The 20,389-nt window shown below is 50.1% G+C and overlaps 2 protein-coding genes across 9 annotated transcripts in view; both read left to right on the top strand.

Moving 5' to 3' along the window:
- BEND5 (BEN domain containing 5) overlaps positions 1-7,553 on the top strand; it is a 44,667-nt gene extending 37,114 nt beyond the window's left edge. For all 7 annotated transcript variants that reach the window (XM_081143915.1, XM_081143916.1, XM_081143917.1 and 4 more), the window contains 2 exons: positions 98-311; positions 7,025-7,553. In XM_081143915.1, the coding sequence (XP_081000041.1) occupies positions 98-311; positions 7,025-7,182 (372 nt within the window). In that variant the 3' untranslated portion in view covers positions 7,183-7,553. The remainder of the gene's footprint in view (positions 1-97; positions 312-7,024) is intronic.
- AGBL4 (AGBL carboxypeptidase 4) overlaps positions 1-20,389 on the top strand; it is a 771,449-nt gene that overhangs the window by 622,673 nt on the left and 128,387 nt on the right. The window lies entirely within an intron of this gene.

Genomic DNA, 20,389 nt, shown 5'->3' with positions numbered 1-20,389 from the left:
CCTTAGAGTTATGCAGGAATATATTTTAAAGGGCAAGGAGAGTTTCCAGCTGCCATCCTGTCCGACTAAGCAGGTGCTGCATTCCTGTCCCTTTCAGGTCCATCTGGGAAGCGGGATCTGGGTTGACGAGGAGAAATGGCACCAGCTACAAGTAACCCAAGGAGATTCCAAGTACACAAAGAACTTGGCAGTTATGATTTGGGGAACAGATGTTCTGAAGAACAGAAGCGTCACAGGAGTTGCCACAAAAAAAAAGAAAGATGCTGTCCCCAAGCCGCCCCTCTCTCCTCACAAACTAAGCATCGTCCGAGGTAGGTCATTGCAGCAGAAACATGACGGCTGGGCCACTGTCTTTCTCTCTGGTAAGGATGGACCAGGCATGACTAAGTTCAACAGACATTAGAGCTCCAGTGCCAGGCCCCGGCTGGGCTCAGGGACACAGGAGCAGACAGGAGCTGTGGACACAATGCAGTGCAAGGAGCTGGTATGGGAGAGGGACAGGTGATGTGTCAGGGGAGTTAGTTCTTAGCAGGGAGGAGGCCCCTGGCTGGAAATCAGGGAAGGCTTCCAGGGCCTTGAAGGATCCATCAGACATGAAGATGCAAACGTGTAAAGAGAGTTACTTCTGGAGGCAGAAGCATGTGGAACAAAGGCACGGAGATGGGAAAGGAGTGCTGCTGTGTGCAGAGTAAGAGGTCAAGGCTAGGGGTCGAGCATCGTGCCTGGAACAGTTCATGAGATACAGACCTGCTCAGGGCCACTGGTTCTACCCTCTTTTCTGGTGTTTGGGAGGGGTTGGGGGATAGGAAAGAGACAGGGTATTATTTTTCTCCCTAAAGACATGGCTATATCCTGGACTCTTTGATTTTCCTTCCTGACTCCCTCCCTGCCTGCCTGCCTGCCTTCCATCCTTCCTCCCTCCCTCCTCTCCTCCCTCTCCTATCTCCCCTCTTTCCTCTGTGTCTCCCACCCTCTCTCCATCAGTCACTAAGCTCTTACTCTCAGCCAGGCCCTTTGCTGGGTATTGAGGATACAAAGAGAGCTGAGACACAGTCTCCCTCTGTAAGGAGCTCAGTCCCACAGGGAAGGTGGACACAAGAACAGCCAGTCACTGTACAGACAATGCAACTTACAGAGGCGGGCGGAAGGTACCCGGGCGCAGAGAGAGCACTGTAGCGATTGCTCATTATTCTGAGCACCTACTGTGTTTCAGGGTCTGAGTTTTTTAATGGTTCTGTTTTAAAAAACACTTTCACATGTAGTAACTCATTTAATCCTCATAACACTCCTACTGTGGGCTACTCTCATTACCCCTGCTTTACAGCTGGGGACACTGAGACACAGGCTGCTGAATGACTGGCCCGGATCATACAGCTGGTAGGGGCGGAGCCGGGAGACCAAGCGGGAGAGCTGGCGTCAGAAGCTGTTCCTAACCCCTGGTCTGCGTGTCCAGCTCCAGGTTTTAGTGAAGAAAGTAGGGCTCAGTCAGTCACCACAGACACTTTGAGCAGGCCTTTTGCCAGGTTTGGGGGCAGATGACAGATGTGTCTATGAACAAGTTAGGTAGTTCCAGGTACTGGTGGGGCTGTGAAGTGTCACCACATGACATGGTAGGACAAGGAGGGCAGGGCCAGCCAGGGTGGTTGGAGACCTGTTTGAGGAGGCAAATGCGAGCTGGGAACTGGGTGTGGGGGAGGCAGCCCTGCGAAGGTCTGAGGGCAGCTGAACAGGCAGAACAAAGGGCAGGTGCAAAGGCCAGTGCGCTGCAGGCCAATGAAGCCCCAGTGGCCGAGGAGTCATGAGTGAGGGGGCAGGGAAGTTGGGGAGGTGGGCGAGAACCAGCCTTGAGGGTCGTGAGGGCCACAGTGAGCAGTCTGGATTCACTCCACCTGCAGGAGAAAGGCAGTGGAGGGCTCCACATCGTGGAGCAACCAAATGGGAACTCGGTTAGGAAGCTGGTGCAGGGGTCTCAGGGCTAGACTATGGTGACATGGAGTGAGGTGATGGCAGTGAGGGGGAAGAGTGGCCAGATTTGGGCATGTTTTGGAGGTCAAGGTGGCAGGACACAGACAGACTAGGTGACCAGCCTGCGGTCACAGCTATAAGGTTTCAGCACCTGGATTCTAACCCACAACCCTAGACTCTGGCCTGGACTTGCACTGTGTAGCAAGCTGCCTCCTTTGCCTGGCTGACTCGTGGTTAATTGAGTTAGGCAGCCACTTATTTTTAGACAATCAGAGGTAACCTTTAGTTGGCCCGTTGTCTGAAACAGTGGAGCTTAATTTGGGAGGTCACCCTGAGATAAAGGCCTTCCTGGGGAGGTTGCCCTGAACCACCCAATAGGTGGCCGACTTCTGATTCTGTTATATATGTTGGAATGTGACTCAGCTGGAATGATGACTGGCTGCTCCACCACTGCCATGTGGTATAAAGTCATATGCTGTGCATCTGCCTCAGGCACTAGTCTGACCATACCAGGTTCATCTCCACGTCCTCATGCATAACACAGGGCCTGGCACACAGTAGGTGTTCAGGAAATGAGGCCTGGACAAGTGAAACACTGAGACCTGCAAGCCGATCCCCTGACTCACCCTCAGTGTGATTTCTTGTGAATCACTTTCCCTCCATGTCTCAGTTTCATCAGTTGAAAACCTATCTCTTAGGACAGCTAAGAGGGCTGTACAGGATTATAGCTTGGAAATAGTTATTTTTGAGGTGTGAGAAGAAGTTATCACCTTTGTTGACAAGTGAGCTGCCTCTGTGGAGCCAGCATGACCTCCTGATGGTCACCTCATTGAAGTTCACGTCTATTCAGTGCCACTCAGGAGCTTTCAGGCCCTCCCCTCCCCCATCGGCTTCCTATGGACTGTGATGGGAAATAGGAATCAAAAGCTTATTGTTGAGCCCCAGCTCTGCTTTGGTTTAGCTTTGAGCTTACCCTGGTTCTTACCGTATTTATTTTTGCTTCCCCAAGCCTAGTGCAGTGTCAGTACCAAGCAGATGCTTGGTGTCTCCACCTGTAAAGCCAAGATCACAGTCCTTGTCCTGCTTACCCAAAGGACCAAATAGACATTTTTACTATTCCTTCAGCCCCATTCAGATGGTGTTCTATGCGGCTCACCTGGTCCCCAATGCTACAGAACAATCTAGGAGAGAACACCTCAGCTGTGTGGCTTGTGGGGCTTAGATTCAGTCTTCAAGCCCACCTGCCAGGTCCTCCAGGTTTCCCTCACTGATCCACCCCCCATTTCCACGCTCTTTTCAAACCTCCTCTACTTTCCCCAAACACGATAGCCCACTCCTGTCTCCCACAGCTGGACGCCACACCCGCAGACAGCTGGATCCCGCATTCTCCTGCCTCATGTCCCGAGAGAAGTTTCCCCCTCTTACTTGGGGCTCCCCCTTCTCTTCATCAGGACCCCAGCCCCCCTGCCTTCCTAGCACCTTGTTCCTCCAATTCCTGTTCTCCTGGTTCCTTCCCAGCATCATTTAAATATACTTGGATTACTCATTTCTTACAACACAAACAAAATGCTCCCAGGGGCCACTGCCATCACCCAGCGGCCACCGTGCCTCTCTCTCTTCACATGCAGGCTTCTTGCGAGAGTTACCCCCCACTCACTGCCTGTGTTCACTTAGACTCCCCTGCTTCTCGCCAAGCTTCCCAGCGACATCTCCTTGCTAATCCAGGGCATGCTTTTCACCTGCTCCCAGCACTGTGGGACAAGGCCACTCCTCCTTCACTGAGAGACCGTCCTGCACGCTCAGGGTTTCCTCCTGCCCGTCCGGCTTCTCACCCGCCAGCGGGCCCCTCCTCCAGAGATGTCTCACCTGTGATCCTCCACATGCCTCACTCCCCATCTGTTTTACCCACAAATACCTCTTAAACCATCCTCTCCATCCCAACCCCCCCTCCATACTTCAGGCCACACCGTTTCTCCCCTGCACTACTCCAGCAGCTTCCAGGCTCTTCTCTTCATTATATAACCACATGATCTTTTGGAAACAAAAATACTCCATTGCCATTGCCCTGTCACAGCCAGTCCATGGTGCCTGTTATTCAAGGGTAAGCTCCTCAGTGTGTCATACCAGTTCCATCATAATCTGCCTGGCCCCTGGCTGATAGCTCCAGCTTTATTTTTCAGCAGTATTCCCTTGAATTCTTAAGTTCTTGCCATATGAACTGCCACATTCCCTGAACAGGCCTGTTTCCTCTCACATGTGGGAATTTGTAAATGCTTTTCCCAGTGCCTGGTACAGGGGTCACACTCCCCACCCTGTGCCCGCTGCTCTGCCCGGCTAGCTGCTACTTACCACCCAGATCTGCTGGGAGAAGCTTCCTTCAGAAAGCCTTCCCTGCTCCCTTGATCCAAAGGGCCTTGGGCCTACTCTCTTCTTTCTGTGACTTTGCCTCCTAGGAGCCTGGTCTAGCAGCCCCTTTGAGCCCATAAGTGCTCGCCCGCCATGCAAGTGAATGAGAAGGAAATCAGCTTGCCCAAGGCCTTACCTGGCCAGGCTAGATCAGAGCCCAGCAGAACCAACTGGCAGGCTTGCCTTGTCTCCAGAGGGGTGTGTCTCACTAAAAGACAGTGTTTATTTATTTACTTACTACAACCGGGCAGGTTTGAGGCCTGTCTCCCATCCCACCATACACTCACCATTTGGGGCCTAATTATTTGAGCTCTCCCAGATTGCGTTTTATGACTGGCTTTTCCCATGCAAGCTGTCTGCTGGATTGAGGTTGTATTTGTTTTATATGATTTTATCACATTCAGCCACATTTGCAGTATAAAAATGGCAAAAGCCTTGACGCTCACAGGGCTGGTGAGAATTTCCTCTCCTCTGATTTTGAAATCCTTTCTTCCCGGTTAGCAGGGGGGGTGTGGTGGATGCTGACTCCGCTTTAGAAAGTGAACGCAGGAGGGCTAGAGGACAGGTTTGCTTCCATGACGAGCTCCAGGATGACAGTTCAACCTTGTTAAGGTCAAATGACCTTTCGTAGAGTGTCTGAGTTTTCCAGATGAGCCCCAGCACTGAGTTCTGGTTAATTTTTATAACTTTCTTAATAGGACACATTAGCGCTGTTATAAACCTTGTTAATTAAGCAATAATCTCAAATGCTCCCTCGCAGAGGGAGACATTCCCGGCAACTGCAGATGATTAATATCTGGAGTCTCACGAAAGCCTTTCGTCAGCCCGAGGGGCCGCTCAGCGCTCTCACCCCCGGGAAACCAGCGATCGGGATTCTGCGGAGGCCTCTGAAAGCCGCCTCCATCTGAGCCTTCCCCTTCCTGCACCTTCCCCTACTCGCTGGGGGCTCTGAGGGCCATCACACCCGCTCCCCCCTTCCCCTCCTCTCTCTGCCTCATTACTATCCTTATTACCTTCTGGAAACTTAGAGCTGGAAGAATGTCCCTGGATGATCTGGTTTGACATCCTGCTTTCCCAGATAGTGAAACTGAGGCCCAGAGAGGTTCCCACTACAGGTTGCACAGCAACTAGGCTTAGAGCCAAACACCTGAACTTCAGAACCGCTCTCAGTGTAGGTGTCTCCCTCGTTTGCTTCAGGTTCGGGCACAGTCTCTGTGTATGTACACTTTCTTCTTGCCCAGGGCTGGACAGGGAATGCCCAAGTGTCCCTTTCTGTAGGGAAGACAGCGTGGTTGCAGTTTTTTAGACTGTGATCGATGCTTGAACAGAGAAAGACCCAGGCAAGTGTGGGAGCACCGAGGTTGTAGGCAGAGTGGAGTCTCCTAACTCAACCTGGTAGGTTCCAAGAAGGCTGAGTTGAGAAGAAAGAATGCGGTTTAGGCAGGTGGAGGATGGGGCCAGGGTAATCTGGGAAGAGAAGAGCGATTTGTGGGACAGCCTGGAGGGGGGAGGCAATTGCAGATGGGTAACAGCAAAGGTAGGACTAGAGAGAGACAGGGCCCCTACCTTCTTGTCTCAGTCCCGATAGAAAGGCCAAGACAAGGTGAAATGGAGATTAGCCAGGCTTAGTAGTGGTCAGGAAATAGTGGAGGTCAATTAAAAGCTTTCAAAGGCTTCTCTGTGCAAAACCCTTGTCGGTGGGAGGAAGGGGTGCCCCAGAGAAAGAAGGCCTGTAGCGCGCACCTGCTGCAGGGTGGCACCAGGAGGCAGGCTGGCTGCACGCCCGCGGACGGGTTCAGGGCCGGGGAGGCAGCAGTGGATTCTGCCCATACTCCCTTTCCCCAGGCCTCAGGCCCCTCACCTGCAAGTGCAGGGTTGGCACGGGTCAGGCTCTGGTCCCTCCTGGCGCTGACGCTGCATCTCTAGGAGGATTCCCGCTGAGGGCTGGCCTGGCGCACAGGGTTTGTTTGTCGTCCGTAGCAATTCCTTACGGCTGGGTTGTCCCCGTTCCATAGCTAAGGAAGCTTGGGCCCAAGGGAGTTAAAAGTCTTGCCCACGATGACATGCAAAACCCAGGGAAGAACCCAGGTATCCACTGACAGTGAAATGGAGCGGCAGGTTGTGGAGTCCTCCGGCAGAGCACCACGCACCAGCGGAAACGCACGGCCCGGGCCACGGCAGCTGTGCGCTGGAACGCGGGTCAATTTCAAACCTGCAGTATTGAGTGAAGAAAGGAAGTCAGGGATTTACAGGGCACACTTATAGAAAGTAAACAGTGTGTTATTTAAGGAATTATACATATGTCAACGTTAAAAGGAAAAGAAAAGCAAAAGTTCCGGGGAGTGGTGACTCCAGGTGCGGGTGAGGAGAGGGTGGGAGGGGAAGGGGCACCCTGGGTCTTCAGGGGGAACAGTGGTGTCCTGTTAAGCTAGGTGCTGGCACATAGGTGTTTTATCATTATTTTTAAAGGGTAAATTTACAGTATATATGTACTCTTTTCTACATACATTTTGGAATGAAAATTTGAAAAGATCGCTGTGCCAGATTAGCAGATTGGTAATTGGGAAATATGGCAGGAGGCACCCCACCCCCAAAGATCTGTACTCAAATTCACCATTAATCCATGGCCTTCCTGTTTCTTTTCCATGTCCAGAGTGTTTATATGACAGAATAGCACAAGAAACTGTGGATGAAACTGAAATTGCACAGAGACTCTCCAAAGTCAACAAGTACATCTGTGAAAAAATCATGGATATCAATAAATCCTGTAAAAATGAAGAACGAAGGGAAGCAAAATACAATTTGCAATAAACTTTGGATTTTTCATAAAGCCTTCGCGTTTTCCTTGCGCGGCGTGTGATTTGCGGGCGCCGGCGCCGGCCGGATCAGAGCCCTCGCGCGTGGTGTGTGGGGCAGGAGCCAGTGGGGGTTGGGGTCAGCGGCTTGTTCTGAACTTGGACTTCCCACGTCAAAGAAGGCAGATGGACGTGCTGAGACTCAGGCAGCAACCCAGCACCGGTGTAGTTCTGGGGACTGGGAACCGTCTTTTCAGCAGGGGATCGAGTGTCTCCAACTTGTCTGTCACTTGGCCCAGAATTGGAACTGATATTTTTACCATTCAAGGACTTTTATCTCTGTTTCTCTATTTTGTTCTATAATAAAGCTCATTAATTCTTTGATGTAGATAATGATTATCCTCATTTATTTAAGGATATTAAGTGTACAGTGGTGGTGACCAGTGTCCTTTGAGGGCGGAACATTCAGGCTGAGGAAGGAAAATTCATAGGGATGTGGTTGCTGACTACAGATCTGAGGGGCTATCTCGAAAGCAGATCACTTTCTCCTACTTCAAAGGACGATCTAGGACCTTTCTCACTCAAGGTGACCAGAGATTCAGCTTCCAGATAACTGGAGTCAATCTTTGTAAAAGTTATTGGGGGGGCTGTGATGATAGATGTGGTCCAGGGTCACCATCGGGAAGTCGGGGGCAGGGTACCTGCTATCAGTTTGTTTCTCTTATCTTGTAGTTCAAATGATCTTTCAAGTTACATAATTTTATCTCATTCAGTAACTAAGTCTCGAAGGCTCCGGGCGTGCAGCCTGGCAAACCACATATGCACCGTGCTTCCTGTCTGCAGTGCCTGTGAAGTCAGCTTGGTGCATTGGAAAGGCCAGGGTTTGGGCTGAGCACCTGGGTTCCAAGCCTCCCTCCCCTGCTGCCCTTCACCTCTTCTGTTCCGTAAGAAGGAGATAATATCTACCTTGCAGAGTTGCCATAAGGATTTTATACATATATATGGCTCAATAAATGTTGGCGATCATTATTTTATTCATTTCCGGTTATTGGCTTTAGCTATTGGTTGGAAAACTTTGGCCTTTTGTTTCTCTGATGGGTTATTCGTTAAACCATTAAACCATTGGTGGTCTGCAAGCAAAAGCTCAGGGTCACTGGGGTAAGAAGGGGAGGCGGCTTCCTCTGAGGAATTTTATTCTAGTAAATAAAATAATCCTTTATAATGTGAAATACTCTGCGCTGGCTAATGGGATCGTATATGTGAATTTCCTTTCATGGTATTTTCCAGCTCTCCCCAAACCTGCAGCATGATCTTAGACCAGTCACTTTACTTCTCAGAGTCCTTATCAGTATAACAAGGGAAATAATGCCTATGGCACAGGCTCTTTGGATAATTAAGTAACAACAGTGGCAGCAACACCAGATACTTTTGTGCCAGGACTTTTCTGAGTGTTCATTTCATGAGGTCAGTAAGGTTAGTGACAGTAATGTTCAATAAATTCTTGTTATTGGATGTATTCATTTTAATGGCGTGGGGCAGCTTGGGCATGTGTGGTATGGAATACATGAGAGACTGGAAAAAAGGGTGCATCGTACTGGAGCTCATCTCTCCTCCCTGAGCACAGAAAAGGGGGTTCTGTGCACTTCTCTGCAGAGACTGATGCACTATGATACCTGCTTCATAGGTGCTTCTAGATGAGTGCGGGAAATAGCATGAGAATCTGTGTTTAAAAACTGCTATGAAAGGTGAAAGTGCTTTGTGTAATGTACGGTGCATATATTAGAGGCAGAATGGAGTTGTGAAATATTGGGATCTGAGTTCAAATCCTGACTTTATCATCACTGGGAAGATTGCCTGACCTCTCTGGGGCTCATTTCTTCTGAAGTGGAAATAATGATTCATAACTCAGGGTTGTTTCAAGAGGAATCCAGGTGATACCTGGAGCAAGGGCTCTGTAAGTCTTGAAGAGACACACACGTTAGTGACCCTTGGCTCAGAAGACAGAATAAAATCAGAAGCGAGTGTGACAGGAAGGACCCAAGAGCCAATTCTGATGGAGAATGAGGGGACATTTCATACACTAGTTACTGAGAGGCTTTTGAGCACCTGTTGTGTACCTGGCACCCTGTTACTGTTATATGAGGGCAAGGTCATTGTTCTTATACCTGCACCAATGAGGAATTGGGCTCTGAAAAGGTTAAATAACTTGGCCAAGGTCCCAGAGTTATTGGCCTTGGGTCAGAATCCAAGCCTGTGCAATAGGATTCCTCTCCAGACAACCCTGAGTTATGGATCCAAAGATGAGTGGAATACTATGGTCTGGGCTGAGAATCTAGCCATGCCATCTCAGGGTTGGCTAGGAGAGACCCAACCACAGTAATAAGTCAATGGAAACCATTCTCATTAATTGAAGCCATTTGGAGGGACTGGAAATAATAGCACTATTTAGGAGAATTCAGTTTTATTACATTCAAATACATTCACAAAACTCAAGTGCATTTTGTGTTAGAAGAGGGTTTCCTAAACTTGCCCAATCTTACGAATTTGCTGAGGTGCCTAAAGTACCGATTCCTGGACTTTGGTTTACAGACTTGAGTCAGTGGGTCTGAGACAGGGCCGGGAATGTGTATTTCAGCACAGTGCGGCTTGTGGGTAATACCAGCCTAGCATAAGTCCTGCTTTCACGAAGGAGCAAGAATGTTTCAGAAGTAAAAAGACAAGCTCCCTCTAAAGTGCCTGAGGATATTTGAAATTGAGGATACATTTCTCCTAAAGAGCTGAGGCTCTGCCCTGAAACCTTGTTGAGAGTCCCGCTTTCGTGCCCACCAAGTGCTATTTAGTTGGACATGATGCAGCAGGTGACCTTCAGTCTGGGCACCCATGATTCCCCCTCACTGTTACCCCTCGATTCTTCCTTTCAATTCTTTCTTTCAATGCCAGGGAGCGGTGGAGGACAGGATGGTCAATACTGAGCTGGCAGGGCCTGAACTCATGCGGTTGGTCAGGCACTGTCTTCAGAAACCCTGGCAACAAGTCCCCCGTACCAGGCAAAACAAAGATGTGGCTTGTTTTCATTTTCTGGCTGAGGAAAGTGTGTTAGTGACTGTTACGTGCCCAAGGGTTTCTTGGATGCATTTCTAGATTATGCTTTTTTTTTTTTTTTGGTAATTATAAAGGAAAATCACTTTATAGAAGTTTTTGGAAAAATAGAGGAAACATTCCAGGTTGCACTGCTGCAAGCATCGTGACGCGTCTCTTCTAGTCGCCTTCTCAAGGGCGTAAACATGGGTTTTACATGCCTGTGATCATAGCATACGACAGGTTTCTATTCTTCCCTTTCCATTTAACACATTTTCCTGTTGCTCCATGAAATTTATAGCCAACAGTTCCAGCACCCACCAAGTGGGCCGACATCAAACGACAATCCAGTAAACATGCAGGGCTGCCACTTCTCGAAAGGCCACGCTGCTCACTTTGGTCCACCACATGCGGTAGAGTGAGCTTGGGCTTAGGAGGTCGCTGCACTCGAGTCCATTTCCCCTCTAGCTCCTACTCCCTCACTTAGGGTGAGTTGCTTTATCTTTCTGAACACCAGCTTCTTTATCTGCAAAACAGAGAAAATAATAGCTAGATATGGAGGACTGAGAATGTAATTAAAGTGCCCCGGTGAGAGTGGATAAATGGCCGGCAATGTTAATGTTGGTTCCCCTCCCCTCCCCTTTCCCTGTGCCCATTCAGTCTCCACCTGTGTGAGCTCCTACCTTGTCTCTGATCTGCTCTGACCTTGGCTTTTGTTATCTGCCTTTGGACAGCCAGACACCTTGTGCCCATCATGGGCCTTTCCCTGTGTACACCGACCTCAGCCCCTACCCTCTGCCACCCAGCTGGCCCATTTACCCTTCCTCAAATTTTTAGGTTGCTGGTGAATATTTTTGTGTGCGATTTTCTTCTTTGTATTTTTTTTTTTTTTTTATCATTTTCTTAGGGTCATTTTACCTGGGTCAAAAGGAATGACATTTTTAACATTCTTGATGCACATAATGGGTGTGCATTATGCGTTAGATTATTTTGCCAACTTAGGTGAAAACCAGTACCTCATTGTATTTTCTTTGATTATTTCTGAGACTGTATCTCTCTCCAGAGTTTGGTTTCTTGGTAACAAAATAATAGCTTAACCTACAAGTATTTCTGGTAGAATCCATTTCATTTTCTGTGTTGTTTTGTCTGGACCAATGTCTTTACTTTGGGTTATAATTTTTACTTTTACATCTGCAAATAGACATGCCAGTGGATATTATTATCACTTCTTTTGAAGGGATAGGTCAGTTTCTGCCAAGCAGCTTCTTAGGCTCATGGACGCTAAGGGTCAAAAGTGAACTTCCAGGTCCTCCTCCCAGATCCTCTCTCCACTGGGAGCAATGCCCTTCCAGACCATGCCTGACCACCTCCAGGGGTGGGCATTCATCCTACTATCCAAGAGTCCATGCAGTTACTGCCATCACTGAATTGTTCTTCTGTTGAGCTAAAAATTCACTCAGATTCTCTCCTATGAAGTCACGCAGATGCTTCTACTCAGAGCTCTTTGCACAGCTGAAGGTGACAGTCATGTCTCTTCACCAATTCATAAGTAGCTCAAATTCTCTTCCACCATTTCTCACATGAGGGACACTGCCCAGGAAAAAGTGGAGACTCTGGATTTATTTTTTAATTTTTAATTTATTGATTTTAGAGAGAAACATGGATTTGTTGTTCCACTTATTTATGCACTCACTGGTAGATTCTTCTCTGTACCCGACTTGGGACTGGGGGTCGAACCGGCAACCTTGGCGTATGGGGATGATGCTCTAACCAACTGGGCTTCCTGGCCGGGGCTGGGGACTCTGGACTTAGACAGCTCTGTATTTAAATGCTGACTGCCACTTACTAATGTGTGACCTTGAACAAGTTCTTAACCTCTCAGCTTTATTTTTCTCATTTTAAAAGTGGGAATATGATACCTTTTCATATTGAATAGAACTGGAACTATATAGGTTGCAGTAAGAGCTACAGAAGAGAATGTGAGTAAAGCACTTGGGCATTCAGTGTTTCCATTCCCTAATCCTGAGAACTCGGACCATCCTGGTTGCTCTTTTAGAGATGTGTCCTCAAAAGGTGGGGTTCAGGACTGGACACTCCTCCAGGAAGGGCCTGATCAGCACTAACTAGAGCAGGTTGTTACCTCTTAATCCTAGACTATATCTCTCTACTAAGGTGGCCTTGCATGAGTGTCTTTAATGATAGAATTGTCTCATTTCGAGTTTATGGTCACTAAAGCCCCAAGGTCCTATCGAGCTTGTGGTCCCTGCTCCCTCTTCTTGGCTAACAATACTGGTCCCTTTAGTTCACTGTGTTTTAAGAGAAAGTACATAGATTTTGAAGCCAGAGAAATTCACACCAAGTTCAGATCCCGGCTTCGCTGTTTACTAGACGGGAGGAAACGTTCCGCAGCCCTGGTCACCTCGTCGGTTACGCAGTGTAGGGCCATCGCACTGGCCACCTCTGAGCCAGACCTGCAGCCACCGCCACCCCAGTCCTGGGCTTCAGCAACTGCATTTTTTGTATTCCCTTTTCCTTCCCTTCCCTTTTTCATTCTAACAGCTCTTTATACCCCTTCGCACCTCCATTGTGTGTTCTTAAATGTATTTCTTAAATGAAATACAGAACTTCTCATTTATCTCTGTTCCATTTCATCTTATTGGTTTCAGCCCAACATTCCAGCTGGTTTAGATCTTCTTTTCCATTTGAGTTTAAAATATAAAACAAAATTTGAGGAAAGCCAAAAAAAAAAAAAAAGAACCCAGCCACAATCCCAAGAGCCAAGCCCAACTGCCTGTTCACTCCCGGCCACCCCTCCTGTCTGTCCGTGGGTCTGTCCGCCACCTCTTTGTTCATGACCAGCCCTCCATGGTCATGCTTTGTCCCTTCAGCATCACCAGGCAGACGTTTCCCCTCAGCTGCCTGATTTGCGTGGCTCCCGTTCCAATGCCCTCCCCGGCAGGGGACCGTGGCTACCTTCTTGTCGCCTCACTGCATCTCCTGTTGTCCCTAGTTTCTTGCTATTAGAGATGATGCTGCCATGATCCTTTATGATGGTTTCTTAGAGAAAATTCCCAGTAGTGAGCTAATTGGGTTAAAGGGCAAGAACATTTTGATAGTCCTTTCCATGTATTGTTATTTTGTTTCCCAACAAGTGAGTTCCTGTCTCCAGCAGGGTGCCATCTCCCCACAACATCACCAGTATTGGGAGTTTTTAAAGAAGTTTGGCAAATTGGCTTTCGATACAGGTGTACTTTCCAACTTTTTCCTTTGTGAATTGTCTGCGTAGACATTCGGGTATTTGAGATCCTTATGGAATTTTATATTATGATATAGTCTTCCCCTCAGTTTTATAGAATATAAATATGATCTTTTGTGTCTTCAAGTTATCGATCATCATGTTTAGCTGAGTGAAAAGGAAAGAGCCACATGGTCCTCCACAAAAGACCCCCCTTGGGCCCACGGATTAGCTTCTCTGGCTGGGTCATTTGAGGAGCTCAGAGTCCTCCCCCTGTGTGTGATCAGGGAAGGGCTCTGAGATATGACCTTTGAGCTCCCACCTGAAGGATGTGGACATTACTTTTAAATTAACTAACATTTATTAAACACTTACTACACACTAGGCACTCTTTATTATTTTATTTCTTACTATTCCCATTCCCACTTCACAGACAAGGAGTCTGACTTAAAGACATTGAGTAACTGGCCCCAGATGGCACAGCCGTGATGAGGAGCCAGGGCTGGCACCACAGCCTCCGTGGCTCCACTGCCTGGTGTCCTAACCACCGTGCTTTAAGCTACCACAGATGTCTTCTTGACACGGGTGTTTCTTCCAGCTGAACCTGCCTGCCACCTCCTCCCTATGACCTTGTACTTGTGCTCCTCCCTCCCTGCCCCAGGGTGTCTGCAGTGCTCCCTGCGGCCTGTGCTGGGGCCTCCTGCCCTCCTCTGGAGCACCATTTCCTGACCTCAGCTGGCCTTGTCAGCCTGTGTTGTCATTGGGTGCCAACTGTGTGTTCTTCTCTGAGCCCCAGACCCAGCTCAGAGCCTGCTGCTGATGAAACAGAGCTCTCCCTAGAATCCCGGCCCCTGGTGGGAAGCCCCTGGCCCTGAATATGAAAAATAAGAGCCTCTACTGAGGGGCTATCCTTGCAGGCAGGAGGAGGGAAACGAGTTCTGCTTTCCAATGGCTCTTTAAATTATTTTCATTCTGCTGACTTGTGCACTTTCTGAGCTAAGGAGCTTCGGGGAGATGGCTATAGGCCATTTAAGCAGAAAGCCTCATTGGCTCCAATCTCTTGGAAAAGAAAGAGATTTAACCCTTTGTAGCCTCGCCTGCTGCTGTCTTCCCCAGGGCCCAGGAGGGCAGGTGGGCTTTGCAGGATGCGGCTGCCCTTCAGCCTTGGTACACTGGCCCAGGCTTCCCTTCCAGTATTGGCCCATCAAAGGCACGGATGGAAGATGAACCACAGCCAGATTGGGAGCAGGGATGGGCTCCCCTGGGTTTTAATTTATGATTATGAGGTGACTTTTCTTTCCTTCTCTCTCTCTTTTAGTTTTTAATATTGAGCTTTTGACCCAGGCTTCTTTGTTCAGAGTGAGAAGGGCAGCCAGCAGGAGATGACGATGCCTCCGCACTGCCCAGGATCAGGATCAGGGAGCCTCTCCATTAGTTTTGCTGAGCTCCTCCTGTTTGCCAGGATCCACACTCAAGACGTCATGCATTTAATCATCACAACATGAGTGTTTAGGAGTTGGTGTTACTGTTTTTATTTCTTCTGATGAGGACACTGCAGGCCCGAGAGGTTAGATTTTTGTACAGGGTCATACAGCCAATAAGCAGGAGGGTCAAAATTCAAGTCCTGGCCCTTTGGAGACCAAGTCCACTGTTTTATCACAGCCTCAGCACTGACTGGGGCCTGCTGGAGCCAGACTCTGCACAAGTGACAAAGCTCCGCCTCCCTGGTTGGAGTCTAGCCGTGTTCAAGGTTCATGTTCATGTACACGGTTCCCTTATAAAGCACCGTGGGATGGTAGAAAGAATGAAAGCAAACGTCCAACAGAATAATTACACACATGCACACACACACGACTTTCTTCATAGAGCGAAATACTACACAGCAAAAACAAATGAACCGGCACTACTATGTCCATCAGCAGAAATAAATCTCAAAATCTTAATGTGGAGTCAGAAGAACAAGTGGAACTGAGAGTGTGGGACTATGTATGTAAAATCTTAAAACATGCAAAAGGACACTGTGGATGGTTGACATACAGATGTGCCCGGTGTGGAAACGGGCAGGCAGGACGCAGCCCGCTGTGGGAGAGCCCTTTCCAGGGGTAGGACGGGGGAGAATGCAAAAGAGACTTCTGTTATGTTTTAAGTATTTAAAACAAACAAGAAAGAGATCTGAAGGAAAAAGCAGAAAGCGGAAAAGGTTCCGCCACGGGTGGTGGGGCCCCGGTACCTGAGCGCAGACCTGGGCCTGCAGCTGGGAGTCCCGCGGGCCGGCACCGACTGCGCCACGTTCACGGCTGTAAAATGCTGTGGGACCGTAAACTGGTGCCACTCACCTCTGTGCTCTTTTCCTGCCTGTCTTCCTGACTAGTTGTGACTTCCTTGAGGGCAGGGACAGTTTTGAAATCATGTCGTGACCACAGTCCGAGCTCAGGGAATACTGGTAGAGGTCTGGGGAGCCCCGTCTAACAAGCCTCCGAGCGGCGCCTTCTCCCGAAACCTTCCGCCGCCCTTGCTCCCGGGACTGTTTGGATTAAAGGGGAGACAGCTTGTCCCAGCCCTTCACCCCTGTGGGCTCATAAAACTGATTGCTCTGTATAGGGTCAGATCCTTCAGGAGAGAAGGGCCCAGAGGACGCCTCCGGGGTCCCTTGGGCCCGCCCCTCCCCCACTCTGCCCCTCCCCCTACTCCCTGCTGAGCTGGGGGGAGGGGCTGGGGGCAACGGCAGCCTAAGTGCCCCAACCTGTGAAGGACCTCCCGGAACTGAGTCCCCTCCCCCCAAAAAAATCCCTTTCCTGATCCTTCACGGACCTGTGAGATGGTTGTCACCACTCCCCTTAGGAAGAGGGAGATGCTGAGGCTGGAATGGCAATGATGGGGCGGAGGCAGAATTCAAACCCAGGTCTCACGGATCCGAAACCTGTGCTCTTCTCCGCGGACCGGGCTGTCCGCACACACTCGGAAGGCAGGGCTGTCCCCGGAGAGTCCGTGCAGGGCAACAAGCTGCACCCCCCCAATTCCCCCCCCCAAATCAGCTGCCGCGCGGCCGAGGCGGGACGGGAGTGGGATAATCACGCTTCCCAGCCGACCAGAGTGGCTGCCACTCAGGGTCCCTTTGTATTTTGAATGTGTAGTCTCTAATTAGACTTTGCCTTAATTTTAAGATTTCCATACGCCCCGTGACTGCCGTGCCCTCTGTCTGGGGATAAACACGTCCATCAAGTGAGAAGCAATTGTGGCGGTTGCCGTGGCCCCCGCGTCCCGTTCGCCTGCCGCCGCCGCAGCTCCTCTGGGGACGCAGCTGAAGCTCCCCCTTGGAGAGCTCTGGGGCCCACATTTTAATCAAAAGTGTACCTGCCTCCAGGAAAGAGTAGGAGAGCAGCTCAAAAGTGATTAAATTTAATAACCAAAAGACCAGAAAAAGTCTATTTTGCAATGCATAATTTCACTACATAGTTATTTATTTCATCATGTGGCCACATTCTATATGCTGTATGGGGACACTTTATTAAAATGCCATTTATTTTAACAGCAGCAATAAGGGAAACACACACCTCCCCCACTCCCCCCCCCCACACACACACACTGTGTTAAAGGCATTTGTGGTTATTAAATTACTCTTCAGTAGAGGGCCGCCTGTCTCCGAATTCACTCTGAAGTGTTTCAATAAAGTGAACTGGAACATTTATTCATTCGGCTGTGCTAGCCCTGGACAGGGAGATGGAGCAGCCGAGTCCCTCCCTGCCTCCCAGGAGCTCCCACAGCCTGGGTCAGGGAAAGAGACAGAGTCACCCCAAAGCAGAGCACAGGGCCTGGCCCCCACAGGCTATTTAAGCGGTTTTTGCTCAAGAAATTGAATGAATGAATGAATGAATGAATGAACGAATGGACAAGTAGAGATAGAAAGGCAGTGCCTCGGTATCACAGAGCTGGGACTGACACCACATGGGGTAATGCAGAGACATAAGTGTTGGTTGATCTTCCTTGATGTCCTAGAGGTAGACTTTGCTTTGAGGTGGCAACAGGGGGTCATTGAGGGATGTGGAGCCCAGAGTGACATGGTCAGATGGGTGTTTCAGAAGAGCCTCGCTGGTAGAACTGTAGCTGTGAATGGGAGGAGGTACAGCTGGAATTAGGGAAAATGGCCAAGGGCCAATTGACATTCCCTCAAGAAATGAGACCAGAGCAAAGCAGGGGTTGTGGAAATGAAGGGGTGGGCAGGGCAGGTCAAATAGAAGGCTGTATCTGGGGTAAAGCCACCATGATATGCTGATTAGAGGGGGAGAGTGGGACAGTGCAGTGACTCCCCTGTTTCTGACTTGGCTGAGCAGGTGAGTGGTGATGTCGTTCAATAGGAGGGGATTACAGATTTGTCCTTCCTGGGAGCACTGTGGTGCCTATTCTAACAGGAATCCTTGGCTAAACATGTATCACTTTGCTTAAATACAACATCCCAATATGGGTTTCATGTTCTGGGGACCCTGTTGAGCCCTAGAAATGCAGTTGGCAGGATTATCTTTTGATGAAACAAGACAAGTGATGGCCTATCAAGTGAGGGGCCACCCAGAATCTGCCCTTGTCTACCCACTGCTCATGCCAAGATGTCCAGCTTTAGTCCCTCATTCCTTAAAGGTAGACATGTGGGAATAGAATGAGCGTGGGATTTTAGTTCAGAATAAATAGACATGGGTCCCACCTGCATGATGAACAAGCTTTAGGCAGGGACATTCAGTCGCCCTGAGCCTCAGTTTCATCAACTGTAAAATGGGAATACTGACGCCATCTGGCTCACAGTCTTGTAGTGAAGATCTAGTTGTTGGAGGGATGCAAGCAAGCTCAGTAAACTAAAAAGGGCCCTGCAGTTGGAAGAATGCAGGAAATGCCCCAAATGAGAGGGGGAGTGGCCGGCAGGCCTGGGGATCAGGACCAGGTGCTGCTGGTAGAGGCCAAGGAAGGTGCGGCTCTGTGCCCAGCCTCTCCCTCAGGGCCTTTCTCAGTAACTTGAGGTCACTTGAGCTGCAGCTGACACGACACCATGGATTCTTCAAATGTCCACTCCATCCAGGCCCTGCCTGAGCCTTCCAGAGAGGACTGGGCTTTCCTACCCACAGAGCAATGCCGAGGCTTATTCCTTGGAAAGCCTTGCTCTCGGGGAAGCTCACCATGCCCTTCATCTGTGAGCCCTACAGCCTCTCCTTCCCAGGTGCCCTGAGCTGCTCCGGGCTTCCCTCTGCTGGCCCAGCCACCAACCCCTTACCCCACACCCTCACCACTGAATCCTTCCCACCACGAACAGACTCCCCCACAGCCCTGGCTGTTCTGCAGAACATCCCCCCACAGTCCTCCTGCCTGAAGCCTGGATGACCCTGAGGATGGCACTGCCCCCTGCACTCTGCCCATCCCTCTCTTCTGGTCACCTCTCACCTCAGGTGCCATCGTTGCCAGGAGACTGCTGAGTGCTGGGCTGATCTAAGTGTGCCTGTCTGGCTGCCATCTCTCAGGGCACTGCTCAGATGTGGAGAATTCTATTTGTTTCTGTATCTGTCCCACCCACCAGACCAAGGATTCCTCAAGGACAGTGACTGTGTCTTGCTCACCATGTGTCCCGTGCCCAGCAGAGTGACACAGACATCCTGGGCATCAGTCAGGGTGCCCAGTGCCCTACCTGGTGGAGGTTGAATGCTCAGCTGCAGTTTCTGCAGAGTGAGGGGACACCGCACCCTGAAGGTGACCGCAGTCCTCAGCTGGCCAGGGCACCGGGAAGGACTGCTCTGCAGGGCTTCCGGGGCAGCGCTGACTCCCGGGGCCGCCGTCTTAGTGTCTCATGTGTGCACTCCTGTTTTAACCCCACTCACAGGGGCCACAGCCATGTAATTGGATTGAGCAGCCACTGACAAGGTCAATTTGACAATTTCATTAATCTTATATTAAACACGGGCCCTGAGCTCCAGCAGGGCTCGTCTGCGTGCTGGCCCCAGAACGTGCCTGGCATATTCCCGTCTCACGTGCCACATGCCTCCTCCTGGCCAGATGTGACTGTCCCAGCGATGCCAGAAGCTCCTGGGTGCCGACCAAGCCCCTGAACCTCCCAGCCCAGCTCACCAGGCTCAGAGCAGAGCCTGGCCTGGCTTAGTGCTGCGCATTAGTATTTTACTGTTACTACTGCTATTATTACTAACTTACAACAGCCGCTAGGGTGGGGATTAAAACCTCATTTTGCTAAAGAGGAAACTTAGTCCCAGAAAGGACAAATGACGTGCTCAAGGGCGAACTCATGGGACAGCAAGTAGCAAGCAGTGGGACTGGACCATTAGAAAAGAGCCAGGCCGTGAGAGCCTGAGCCTGCCTCCCAAGGCCGCTGAGGACAGAGGGGAAGGTAGAGAGGGGGCCTCACAGGCGGAGGCCAGGGTAGTGTGCTGGAGAGGGAGGTGGCCCGGGAAAAGGAGGCAGGGACGTTGGGGTCATGGAGAGTTTCCAGCAAGCAGCCGTGTCACCTGATTTGCATTTTCGAACCTCACTCTGGTTTCGGTATGGAGATTGCAGCAGGACAGACCTGAGGCAGGAATGTCCCTAGAAGCCCGGGTCAGGAGTCCAGGCAAGAGGAAATAGGGACCCTTAGAAACTGTGGGGATGGGGAGGGCAGGGCCAGGCCAGCAAGGGATGCCAGGGCAGAGGCTGGATGACCAGGCCAAGGCAGGGCTTGCTGTGGGGCTGAGGGAGCCAGGCAGCGGGTTCTCTGCCAGGCCTGGGCGGCCAACACCGGGAGCACCAGCCCCGGAGACGAGGGTGACAGTTGCTGGCCTAAGCTCATCCTTGAGCTATCTGAGCCTGTTAATTAGTGAGATGGACAGGGTGTTAAATGAGACCTTTCTGCCACCGCCATGCCCAGTGCCTGTCTCCATGACTATAA

The sequence above is a fragment of the Miniopterus schreibersii genome, assembly GCF_964146895.1.
Source record: "Miniopterus schreibersii genome assembly, chromosome: 8".
Lineage (NCBI taxonomy): Eukaryota > Metazoa > Chordata > Mammalia > Chiroptera > Miniopteridae > Miniopterus > Miniopterus schreibersii.
This window is presented reverse-complemented; position numbering and strand designations above follow the sequence as displayed.